The sequence below is a fragment of the Drosophila yakuba genome, chromosome 3R (genome assembly GCF_016746365.2).
Source record: "Drosophila yakuba strain Tai18E2 chromosome 3R, Prin_Dyak_Tai18E2_2.1, whole genome shotgun sequence".
Taxonomy (NCBI): Eukaryota; Metazoa; Arthropoda; class Insecta; order Diptera; family Drosophilidae; genus Drosophila; species Drosophila yakuba.
In genome coordinates, this window is record NC_052530.2 from 8,887,411 (window position 1) to 8,901,040 (window position 13,630).

A 13,630-nucleotide genomic window follows, 5' to 3' on the forward strand; every position below is an offset into this window, starting at 1 on the left:
GGCAAACAAAAGGATTTTGCGGTTGAATTGTGTAAACACAAAGGGGAAAACGTACGCATTTGGCTTTTCACATGTTGGATGTGGAGGTGGAGGTGCAGGTTCGGCGAAATTTTGGAGCTGTTGCAGTTCGAGTACAGAACGAGAACCAACCCAAAGCCTGGAAAGCAGTCGAAGCTTTCAAACGTTTTGTTTTGGGTCTCATGGGATAAAAAAATGTAATTAGGGCATTGAAAAGAGTTTCTAAAATAGTTTCTCATTTGAATGATTGCATTGCAATATCTCAACGGGTACATATGCATATACACGTGTACGTATGTACATACTTGCATACATGTCTTCGCCTTAATTAAAATTCACTTTATTGTGCTTCTAACGATGTAGTTTCTTCTCACGAGCTTTAATTAGTGGTATTTTTATAATGATATAAGCTGCTTTAATAATTAATAATTAATTTGTAAAAGCTGTTGATGTAGCTAACACTTTCCAGCCATTTAAATGTGATAGATTTAATAAAACACACATAACGTGTTAAATTTCTTCTCCTACAGTGGCTTTACTCGAATGTCTTGTGTTTCGTTTTTTTCGCTCAAGAGCCAAATTATTTGATCATTTTTATTTTCGCACATTACGCGCGTACCAAACCCGAAAAAAATTTCCAGCAGCGCCATTTATCATTTTTGCGCTATTGAAGTTTTAGTCTCGCGACGGCGGACACATAAAGTAGCGGCAGGCAGCGGGAGGCTGGATAGAATGGCGATAGGAGGCGTGGCAGCCTTAAGCAGATGAAGATGCCCGGCCAAGGCGGCTCAGAAATGGCCAAGACACAAAACAGCAGGGTTGCCAAAAAGAAGCGGACGGCTGCGAAAAAACAAGAACAAATATTACAAAAAAAATCCCAAAAGCGTCGCACAAAAAGCGACGTGCAAGTAGTTCAAAAACTTTGGCCTAAAAGCAAACCGAAGGCGAACAGCAAGAAATATATAGATGGGATGCTTTGGGGGGCGAGGCCAACATTGGCTGGCATTTGGGCGAGCGTATGACATTATTTATGGTTTGTTATTTGTGCAAAAAGTATGCAAGAAAATATGCTGCGACTCTTTCATAATTTTCCTTTTTCCCTCCTTGGGGCGAGAGAAGAAACAAAAGTTTTCGGGAGCACGCAAAAAAGTGTGAAAATTTAAGTGTGAATTTAAAGCTGATGTGGCACAGATATGACAGAACATAACCCTGGTAGGCATTAATTAATACCATAAACGCAAATCGACTGGCGGGATAATTTACTTTTCTCCAATCACTGCCTGCAAAAAAGGTGCATAAATTATTGCGACTCATTAAATATTTTCCACATTAAATAGAAAGGAGCCGACGCCCCTCCGATGTCGATGCCTCAGCTTAATGACCATAAATCGAAATTAATGACAACGCCAAACAGTGGACACAGGCACCGGGGGACGAGTCAGGGAAGGGTTCGATCGTTTATGCACGACCACAAATGGAAGCACCTGCTGCTGCTCCTGCTCCTGCTCAATACAGCCATTACTATTGCCATGGCCCAAGCCAAAACTGCTGGCCGTAAAGTGCTGCCAACGTTAATGACACCTGCGAGACAATTTCAATAACCGATATGTGCCGTTTTGGGTTTTGCGGAGCGTTCGGTCGCCACCGCCATTGACGGATGTCTTGTGGCGGCACTGAGCCATCGATAATGGCCTGGTTTCATTTGTACTCAGCACGGAATAGCTTAGTATAAGTACGTATACTAATACTATACTTTCAGATTCTGGAACTTTAGATTTCTGATAGATCCTGAATAAGGTAAAAGATGTACAATAAGAATACAAGAATATCTGCACAGTTTTAAATCAAGAAAGATGGTCGGAAACGCTTCCTTCTGCCTGTTACATACTTTTCAACGAATCTAGTATACCCTTTTACTCTACGAGTAACGGGTATAAATATTCCCATTTTTTCTTGTGAGTGAAAATTAAATAATGCCTACTGATTTTAAGGATTTGTTCTGACTGCGGGTATCAAAGTTATGTTTATCTTCTGGAATCAAATCTAAGCCAAATTCACCCCAGAAAACTCCAATGTAGGTCGTCATTGGCTATTACTTGTCAAGATGCGATAAGTACTGCTTCCAACTGTTTCAGACTTGGCGATAAAGTACAGATACTTTAGTGACCAAAAAATAAACTGTCTCAGAAATAATTTCAGATGGAGTGGCATCTGGCCAGTTTTAGTGTCATGAGGGTGGTAATTTTGTAGCTGCTGTTTTAAAACTGCCTAAAATTATGCTAATATAAACACACAATGCTAAGCAACCGATTTTATCAGCGCGGCCCAGAGGCTTTTCCAGAATGAGGTGTCAAAACAAAGAGAATTCTTTAATTTCTACTCTACTCGCCGAACAATATATGGCTGACTCGACTGAATTTTGGAACCCCTCTTCAAACTCCGCAGACTGGAGGCTCTTCTGCAGCTGTTTACTTTGTTAATGGTCTTTTTCAGTTAAGCTTGTTCGCCGCACGCGTCCCTTTCCACTTTTTTGGGCTGAGAATCAAGGACCAGGGTCCTTCTCTCCCCATAGACTTCAGCTCAGTTTTTGACCTCCAAGCACGTGGCATTGAAAAGCTTTGGTGTTTTGATTTAGGACTGCTCCGAGGTAGTTATTCTTTTCGTTTTTGTGTTTTGTAGTCTGTATATCTGCCACGCGAAAAATAATTTATACAAAATGCTTCGCAGGATTTCATTCGGTCTGGTATCGTTGAGTTTCAAGGTGCGCAGGAAGTAGCTTTGTTGATTTGGTTAAATACTTTTTATTTTTCTTCGGTTTTGTGCCTAAGATGTCTTTGAAGTAAGGACTGCAGGAAAGGTAAATTAATTAAATGTATTCCAGTACTTCTTTAATATATTTCCTAACTTAAAACATGCTAAAATATTTCCAATAATTAGTATCATTCATTTCATTCATTTGTAACTTTTTAGCATGATAACTTAACATTTGTGCCGCATTGTTAGGTTACAAACAAAGTTTCATTACTGAAACATTTTAATTTAATTGGCTTTTGGCGAAAAGTTTCCGAGCTTTAAGTGAAAATTAAATGAAAACCGAACTGAAATCTGAAGTTAAGGTCATGGCATTAAATAAATTGCCATTTCCCCCAGAACTTAACCAGGCGCAAACTCCGTAAAGAAATTAATTTTCCGTCCCTCGAAGGGAAAGTGTGCGACTGTTGCGTTTGCAAATCACTTCAGGAACGCCCCAAGCCATTCGTGTGTAATTTTTTGTCATTGATTTGGTCCCGGCAACAGTTTGTCAAGCACTCACATTTGACCCCATTCCGCCCCAGATGTCGACCCTTGACTCAAACAGTCAGACAGGACGGCCAAAACTCGGCCCCAGCTTCTTTGGAAATTTATTACGTTTTGAAGTATTTTTCCGGTTTTGTTACCCGGAAATTGCCAAAACGTGTGGCCGGCGTGCGAAATCCTTGAAATGTACTAAAATAAATTATGAATAATTTCTATGAGGTCCCGGCAGAATCCAGACTTTGGGAATTTACACTGTTTGTCGTCGAATAAATGAATTATTTATTTTAATGTCAAATATTCCTGTTCCCAAGTTCCACCCTTAGGTCAATTGCTGTGTTTGCTTGTTCGTTTGTCTCTCTATCTTATGGTCCAGACTCAACTCCTTCCATCTGCAAAAAACGTGCTCGTGATGTTTTCTGCCATTTTCATTTTCACGTTTTTGGAAAGATAATCTATTTTGTCATTCGCCGCAATTTGTTTGTCTACAGTGGCCTTAAAAACTCAGTTTAAAGTTCATGATTGACGGATATCCGGTATTCATTATTCAGATCTGGTTTTATCTTGAGAAAAAGTTGACAAAGAATAAAATATGATTTGTTTTTATCCTTACAGGATATAAAGAAGAGAATTTGTAAAGACACTATGATTTGATGGATGTTTGAAAATATAAATAATTTGCAAAAAAGTTAACCTGTATATTTCAAAATATTTTTATAAACTTATTAATGAAAGGTAACTTTATTTATATGTTTCATAGCTCGATCTACATGCTTAGTCTACAAACGAAAAACTCAAAGCCATCTTTCAAAAGCAATAACCCAAATACGAAACCTTGAAAAAAAATCATTTTAAGGGAAATGCAAATTTCACTTTTCAATTAAGGCCAGAAAATTATGAATCAAACAAAATTCCGAGCCTCCGCTCATCGGCAGGATGTGAGTCAAGGTTTTGCATTCACTTCGATTCAATTTAGCAGCGGTAGGAGATGGAGAGGTTGAGGACGTAGAATCTACGAGTAGCAACTTGAACTGTCTGTCATTCATCAGAGAGCAAATATGAAATGGAATTTAATGATATTATATCAATATTCTCGCATTGTCTGTTTGCTTACGTCCTGTTGCTGTTGTCAACGTCAATGACATGCAATTATTTTCGCATTAAAACTCATTTGCGTTATTGTAGCTGAAGCGAGACATTAACGGTTGGATGAAGCATCTATGGCTTCGTGTAGGACTGTTAGTGTTGGGATAAATCTATTTCAACAACGGGGTAAATAGTTCAACAAAAAGTGAGTAACTTGAATTATTTAATGAATTTGTATCAAGCTTTGTAAGAGTCAATCAAACATGATAGATACATGATTAATAATTAATTAAGTTAATGCTTAACTAAATTTTAACATGATACTATCGATAGTTAAAATTTCCTTTAATCTTTTACTTTGTTTTTTTTTTTTTGAATCAAGTGTAATAATCTTGCAAAATACAAGAAAAGGATAGTTCCAACCTGAAAGTAGACAGTTTCACAGCACTGGCGACCATGTCCGCTAATGGCCAAGTCGGCAATCAATACTACAAACGGTCAGTTGTTGCCACTCGCCACTCGTCATTCGACACTCTTATGTAAATTCGAGATGAAGTCCTCCCCTTTCCCGTCCCTCTGTTGGCATAGCATAATTAAAGGGATATATGTGGGTGGCTGGCAGGATGATAGCCCCATCATTCGCCGTATCCTTCCCTTCGCATGCGGCGGCTGCATGGTCATATTAAAATTATTATTGTATGCACTGGGCAAATGAGAAAAGTTGGCGGAAAATTGCATTTAAGGTGGAAGGATTCGGGGAACTTTAATATTTACTATTAATTTGAAATTCGCGAAAACATTTACATCAGTATTGCGGCGGAAAGTTATTGTCCCTTCGACCATCCACTTAAGGTCATTAATTCATTCGGACGACAGCTGCGGAAAGTAAAAATCGTCTTTTGGTGGGGAAATGAAATTAACATACTGCGCAGCAAGTGGGAAAATTTAATTAAAGTGGCGTTAAAAATGATTGTTGAAAACGAGCTCCTGGACTAGCTTTTGGCATCGAGTGGAATATATATTTGTTGCCATATCATTCCGATCTTATTGACCATAAAAGAGGTCGGACAACATTTTCATTTAGTACCCGTGCAACCGTTCTTTCATTATATTCATTATTTTTATTGTGTGTATTGTTTATTGTGTTGCCTAATGTGGCGCAGTCTAGACACTTTTAATATATCTGAATTTTTGGGTCCAGTTCAGTCTCCGTGTTAAAGTTGAAAACACTTCACAACGCTCATACGCCGCATTGGCCACATAAATCTTTCTCCCCTCGTGCGATACCAACTATGAGCGCGTCTTCGTGTGTGTGTGTGGGTGTGTGTGCACATTAAAAGTTTGCCTAAGAGCTTATGGCACCATTTGTAAAAGCGATTTTTAATGCTGCTGCTGGATCCGCACACCAGAGGGTGTGAAAGAGTGAAAAGCCCCCTCCAATGCTATGGCCATCTAATGGCTTTCCACGCATCGCAGAGAAAACTTTTTTAATAGGAGCGATTCGTGCCAATACCCTTTGTCGACGTACGTAAGTAGAAATAAAATCGGTCGCTGTGATCTGCTTCTAGAGAGATCATTTCCGAAAGTGTTAGCTTTTATTACATTCAAATTTCAGCAGCTAATTTTGTGCGTTAAATTATCTTATAACAACATTTATGTCGTTACTGGCTAACACTCAAATACATTGCATTTTTATTTTGAAATATCCTATAATTTCCAATAGTTTAGGCCGATTATCGGCACCGAAACTGACGCCCATTGGGCATTCAATAGTCTGGCCTGAAACACAAGAAACGTAGCCATTCGGGTCGCCTTGCGACATCAACTATGTAGTGCCATTTAAATTGTTGCTGCGCCTGGCAGCTCGTGGCATTTCCCGCGGGAAGAGCTGCGGGTTGGGCATTAAAGCTCTATGATTTTGTACCGGCCTCACATTGGGGGCTTTGGAATTAGCTTGGGTTACAGCAAATATGACATAGCCAGTATCGAGCGAATCGGCTTACAAAGTTTCCAGGGCAATCGAAAAGCGTTTCATCATTTTTTTTATGAAACTAAGGAGAACAGTTTTGTTGTTGATGTGTTAATATAGCCTATGCTCAGTTCGAAATTGTTATTGATTAGCATTATACAAATACAGCATATCTGAAACTAAATCACGTGTAGATAATAAAACAATTTATGATATGCTTTGCGTTAGACATTGTTGTATGCATTTGGTTCAAATTGAAAACATGTTTCATGGTAAAAACATAATTAGTTACATCTTGATTGTGTGTCATTCCGCAAATCGTTTAAAGAGCATTTCATATACTGCAAGCTGTGCCTTTGATTTCACTTTAAAAATGTGTGGGCCAGATTTGCTTATCGAAAATCATTTAATATGGAAATTGGGTAAACAGGTCAGGAATATTCATCACGAGAGATTTCTTTCCAAAATATGCATACCATTTACCAGAATCATTTTAATAGCTTATTAAATTTATTTTCATTCCATTAATCATTGGCAATGTTTGCTTCATTTGTGTCTGAGGGCAGATAGCCGACAGTCATTCAAATAAGCTGTTGCATGCGGATCGCCACCGGTCTTGCCGCCAATAAAACAATCATTCAATGGCAACGCATAATGTCAATCAGCTGTGTAATTAACGCGGCCAAATGGACAACGGCCGTAACAACAATTCCAGTGACAAACGGGAGCCATTAATATGGCTAATCGGTATGGCAATGATTTGATTAGATCAGCACAGCAATGTACACATTTCCACTGCACAGCACTTCGAGAAACCGACTCACGCCACCTGCATTGGATGCTTAGAATCAACTTGCGAAAATAATATCGCCGTACTGCTAATATACAGCACATAGTAATGAAAACGTATTAAAAATATTACGGGAAAAGGTCTTTCTGCGAACTAAAGAAAATGTCTTATGCCATTTCGGTCGTATTGATAGGAATACTGAACACTATATCCTGAACATAATTAAGGGAAGTCTAAATTGAGAATCTATTGTAATATTTATTCTCTCCGTGCTCTGGACCGAGTGAGTGCCACAAATTTCTGCTTCAACAGTCGCTTTTAAATAATACCGCTAGTTTCCACTCATTATCTCTGTGTGTGTCGTATCTTATTTATTTTATATTGGAGTCGGCCTTTGAATGGTGCTTATCTAATTTAATTAAATGGATTCCTAAACCCTGACAAAGCGCGGGAAAGGGGTGATAGTGGGCAGGGGGCCGCGTCTGGGTCGAGGGGTACTGGTGAGAAAGTAGTTGGAGAATCGGGACTGGAACCCGCTCCCGAAACCAGGAGCACGGGTGGGCTGAGGGTTAACCGCTTGAGGAGCAGGATGAACGGAGTATTGTGGACGTGATGCTGGGGCAGGCTGAATCGAGTATTGTGGACGTGGAGTAGGCGGCGGGGTGACCTTGGGAGCAGCCGGAGGAGTGACCTTGAGCACAGCCGGGGGAGTGACCTTGAGCACAGCCGGCTGAGAGATCTTAACCAGGGGTTTTGGCGTAGCATTCACCACTGGCTGCAACTTGTCCTCCGCCGGCTTGACCTCGTCTTCGAAAGGTGGCAGTAGATCTAAAGGGAGCTGCGGAACATCTTGCTTGATGGCACTGGTCTTCAACTTATCCTCCTTGGCCAGCTGGGCTGGCTTCTGGTAGTACGCTTTCTTGGTTGGCTTTGTGGCCAGGGTAGTGGTTGGCTTCTCCGTTGTTGTCGTCGTCGTGGTGCTTGGTTCATCAATTAGGGGTGGTAGCAAGTCATTGAATGGCAGATCCACTTTACCCGCCTTTACATGTGACACATCAGCTCCAACCAAGCCGATCAGCACGGCAGAAGCAATGAGTAACTGCAATACAACAGTACAGGTTGTTAGTAATTTTTAACTGCTAAAGTTAGTTTTCAAAAGCATTGCACTAAGTAATAAAATGTATAGATTACTTTATTTTAAAATTGTATATATTTTGTACGTTAGTTAAGAAAAGGACGTGCTAATAGGTGTATATCAATCGTAAATAAATTAAAGTTAAATAAAAATTTAAATAAGTTAAAGCGAAAGTTTTCGTAAGGAGACTGCCTAGCCGAAAAGATGTATCTGTTTACCAATTTGGGTGCATACATCTCAAAAGTTATGGCCCTATTGTTTGATATGGTCACAACCATTCCAACGTGTTCCAATTTCAAATATTTTGTTACTTTATATCTACAAGTGTGGGAGCTACAAAATTATTCCAACCTGATTTGTCTTGACCTTAAAATCTGCAAAAGCCTTGCATTGTTAGGCACATGCCAAAACTGGATTAGTTTATAGTCAGTTCTATTCGCATTTGGATTATATATCAAATGTTTCTTTCCCTTGTGGGAAAGGTCATTATACCCTCTCTCTCAAGTTCTGATTAACATAGCGCAGATAAAGATACTAATGAAAACTAGTCAAATATTTGGTTTGAATAGAAGTAAGGTGTACGTCGACTTGTAGTTATGACTTCCAAGTTCACACCTCGGACAATTAAGCCATTTATTTAGTTGCTGTGGCTAAAAAATAATCTACTCTCTTTATTATCATAAACTTAATAAATTATAAAATACAAAATTAAATTTGTTCTTGTACAAAATTTTTTAGTTATGTTAATTTTAGTTCAGGACCAATTTCAAAATGAAATTTATGCATTAAACTGGAATTTCGCTAATGACGCTTACGCAGATGGCTAATTAGAACAATTTGTTGAATTTTTTAGAGTCTATTTCAGGAAAGACCAGCTTTGAACACCATTTCAACAGCAACAATATTTTGGACAATTTTAAGTTCACAGTTATGCACACGAGTCGTCCCGTCCACTTACGTATTTCAGTGACATATTTGCTAGGAATCCTATTTGTTTATTTAAGGCGGAAAACTTGTGTCCCGTACCGAACACTTTGAAATTTTTGAACGAACTAAAAGCGCCGCTGAGCATGCGCAGCATTTTTATAGTCGCTGAAACTGATCCATTTTGAAATGGAATCGGCCCAAGAGTTACACGATCATGTTGTGCAGTGTAAAGTTTAACAACCGGATTAAAACCGGGGGTTTTAATTTATTTTTATTTTTTTCTGGGATGGCAGACGAGCGCGAGAGCGAAGCTTGCTCTTGGCCAATTAAGTGGTTTCTTCGACGTTTTTTCAATATTGAGTTCGGTAGAATGCAGCAGCATAGGATGCCGAAACAGCTGATTAAACTGTGAACTCTTTCGGGTTCACGGTCGCATTTTGTAGATTCATGATATCGTATCTCATGTTTTCTGTCTGGTCGTCACACATCTGAGAGTTCTTAGCTTGATTTTGGCGACGAGAGCGAATGTAATTATTAGCATTTTTGTCAGCAGTTTGCATAAATTGTGATAAAAGACGAAGGAGGCTTGCGTCACTTCCTCATACAAGGGGGTGTATGCCCGTGCTTGGAGATTGATTTTATTTCCATTCTTCTTAATTGATTTCAATAGTAGTCTCAGAGGCAACCTGTTATTTTGCTACCCAGCGGGACGCCCTCATTTGCATTTAAATCGTGGGGGGATTCTTTAATGGAGTGAAAGCAAATTAGTGCCAATTACAAGTGCCCCGATAGCAGATCAGCATCTCCGTCATCAAAGCCCAGCATTTGATAGGGCCCTCCGTCGGCTGTTAGCTTTATTACCTCAATTTCGGTTAATACATCTCCAATTTATGCAAATTATGTGAGCGTTGATTCCTAACGCCGAGACTTTTTGTGTGCTCATAAATTATGAGCCGCATTAGAGGCAACCGGATTTCTTGGTTTTGGTTTTGTTCGGTTTGGTTTACTTCGGTTGGTTCCACGAGATTAATTGCCCAGCAGTCCAGTGTTAAGATTCGTGTGGTATTTCTGATAAGAGTTAGCAAATAGTTTAAACTTTGTGCTGCCTGAGGTATTTGGCCTAAGTGGATTCATTTTTAAAAGATGTTTATCGTTTCATCAAACAGTGTAGTGCTTTTCGCCTAACGTTTTTTGAATCACCGGGAATTAAAGTCGTAATTAATCAGATTTTTCGGATATGAAGTTTAATAGTTTTACCTTAACTGATTCGCTAATCAGGTTTCAAGCTGATTAGCTAGATTTAAGAGCTGTGAAGACTTACTTTTGATTTGCATTTGGGTTCGGTGAAGACAAACATATTTATTATTATAATAAATATATCTTGATTTATTAAATGTATTATGATTTGTTATGCGTACCAGAACGATTAACTTTAAAATGACTCATTTACTAATAAGTATATATCATAATTTTTCAAAACATAGTTATAATGTTTAAACTATGCTCTTGATGGTCTTAAAGTCATTAACATATAAACCAAGTCGAACCTTTCTGTTAAAACAATTGTAAAAACATGGCTGCGTGAATTGTTAAACTCTAAGTAAAATGCATAAATTCTTAAATTTTAAGTAAAGTATCCGTAAGGTATTTTTAACAGCACTGTACCGTTTACATTAATTACTGAACCGCCATTGTATTGAGAATTCACTTGCCTTAAATTCAGCAAAAGCGAATTATTTATTCGGGCCCAACTGGGCCCGGCTGAATTGTTCAAGTGTTTTCACTTAGCCAGCCGATTGGCGTGGCTCCTTTTTTATGCGGCATTGTTATTTTTCTCGATTGTGTTCCATGACCCACTCCATTTCTGGGCTTCCATATCCTTTCTGCTATTTATTTGTATGTATTTATTTATATTTACGTGGGGGTGGGCCTGCGATAAGGGAAATTCGAGGGCCGAGTGCCGAACTCCGTCTGCAGGATCGGAGTCCTTTGGGCACCCACGCGCATTCAATTGTTTTTGTATATGCATATAAATCGAAAAATTCTGTTCCTCCGTTGAGAAGGACGACGAGTGTCAATGCGTGACATAAACAATGTTTATGGACGGAAGATATTTCATCGCAATCGAGCTCCAATCTTGCGAAGGTATTCCTTTAAATCGAAATAACGCATGTGTCAATACATGCACCGCAAAATTGGTTTGAATATCGCATGAAACATATTACCCCAATCGTACTAAAATGAAGTAAGTTCCTCTTAAACGAGTCAAATGAAGGTGCCGCCAATCAATTCAAGCGTTAAATTTGCGGCTCGCATAATTAATGAACCGTTGGGGTTCTGTGTGCCTTTGGATATGTTTTGAGTTAGGGCAATTTACACTGTCTACAGTTTCTGAAGCTTAAAACTGTAGGCACTTTCTTGGCGACAAGTTCAAGTTTACTTATAGTGAAAACAAATCTTATGAGGAACTACAAAATTCATGAACTGCTTAAGAATATAAAAATTGAAATACTAATAAACGCATGTCAAGGCTAAAATTTCCTTAAGCTACAAAGCTATTATGTGTTCAAGATGTACGTATGAAAAGTATTGCATATGTTTTAATTCTTTAAAACGATGCAAGCGTTACCAATTTTTGGTTTTAGTGCAAGCTTTTATCTTGCCAACCTAAATCTTTATACTCGTTGTTTTATTTTTAACGGCACTTCTACGTAAACAAGTGGCGAGCATTTTAGCCGGACTTCCTACCTGTTTTTGGTAGAACATGTACTAGCACTTTCAGCCTGGCCCGAGGTCGTTTCGCCTGCCAATCTGTTTGCTCTTGCCCACAAACTTGCTGTTAGCTTTGTTTTGCCTTAAAGCCCTTTTTGACTTTCGGCACCGGCTTGAGTTGGAATTTCATCGGGAACGTGAGCAGAACTGGACTCGTGGCCCAATGCCGTTTTGCCGTTTACAACTTCCTGGACAGGCTTTTGGCCTTGCCTTTTTGCCTGTTGTTGGTATTTTGTTTGCCTTTTCGTTTTCGCGTTTCTTCTTGCATTTATACCCAGTATTTGAACGGTATACACATTATACGGAACACCTCCTGATATTTCATATTACTTTTTTACCTTTGTAATAATAAAAAAAAAAAAAAAATGTTATTCTGGTTTCTAGGTAGTACTATATATTATATTATATATACTATACATTACAATGTTTATGGACGGAAGATATTCCATCGCAATTGAGCTCCAATCTTGCAAAGGTATTCCTTTAAATCGAAATAACGCATGTGTCAATACATGCACCGCAAAATTATATATATATATATTATATATATATTATATATATATTATATATATATTATATATATATTATGCATATTATATATATATTATATATATTATATATTATATATACTATATATAACACAACACAAGAACATTGGTTGAAAAGTATGAAAATGTAGAATGAAGAGTTTTTTATCAAATATATATTTTTCCTGATAAGGATCACTAGGACCACGATGTCCGTTTGATCGTTTGTTTCTGTTGCCATTGAAATTATAGCCATTTTAAAACAATTTTCATATTTTATCTCGTAATCCCACTAGCTGAGTAGCAGATATCTTATAGTCGATAAACTGGACTATAGGTTTCTGTTTTTTTTTTTGCTGTCCACTACGGTTATTGTCGTTTTCTGGTTGCCTGTTTGTTGTTCTTGGCCGCAAGTTTGTTTTCGGCTGTTGCCAAGTGGAATGCACCGTCTGCAGTCGCGTCCTGCCCCTGTAATTAGCACAAAAATGAGGCGAGAAGGTTACTTTTCCCCCAGAAGAGCAGGATGCACCCAGAATGTTTGCAAGTTGGAGTTCCCGCTGAGAGTTGATGTTGCTGTTGCCGTTGCAGTAGCTGTAGCTGTAGCTGTAGTTGCTGGTGCAATTGCATGATTTGCGGGCCCCAAGTCAAACTCAAGGCACTCGCACAGCGCGCACTCGAAAGTCATAAAGTGCAAAAATTGTTACACTCAGGCAGAAATGAATTATGAAAGTTGCAGCCAACCTCCTTGGATTCTTTGCCTTGTTTTGCTAACCCTTTTTCCGTTTTCATCCCCCACTTTTCACCTCCCGTTGAGCTCAGCGAAAGTTAAGTTTTCGGGGAAAGTTCTGTTTGCGAGTCGAGTGCATATTATTTAATTCAATTTGAATGGGAAACTTAAAAATATGGCAAACTGGAGAACAAACCAGCAGGAAGTCGTTGTCTTCTATTTTCATTTACCATTGCTCGCCCAGTTCGCAAGTTGTATTTTTATTCGATTTAAGTTCGGCCCCTCCAGTAACTCTTTTAAGGTCTGACTTGGCCTGAACCTAAATGGGCTCAGAGAGAAAATTTCGACTTGTGTACTTGAAACTTGTAAATTCGAAATGTCTCTG

At 38.7% G+C, this 13,630-nt stretch overlaps 1 protein-coding gene across 1 annotated transcript; it reads right to left on the reverse strand.

Moving 5' to 3' along the window:
* Positions 1 to 7,459: 7,459 nt before the first annotated feature.
* Positions 7,460 to 9,330, reverse strand: LOC6536045 (extensin). Its single transcript, XM_002096619.3, has 2 exons — positions 9,251 to 9,330; positions 7,460 to 8,256 (listed from the first exon to the last, which is right to left on the reverse strand). The coding sequence occupies exons 1-2, from the start codon at positions 9,263 to 9,265 to the stop codon at positions 7,588 to 7,590; spliced, it is 684 nt and encodes a 227-aa protein (XP_002096655.1). The 5' UTR covers positions 9,266 to 9,330; the 3' UTR covers positions 7,460 to 7,587.
* Positions 9,331 to 13,630: the final 4,300 nt, after the last annotated feature.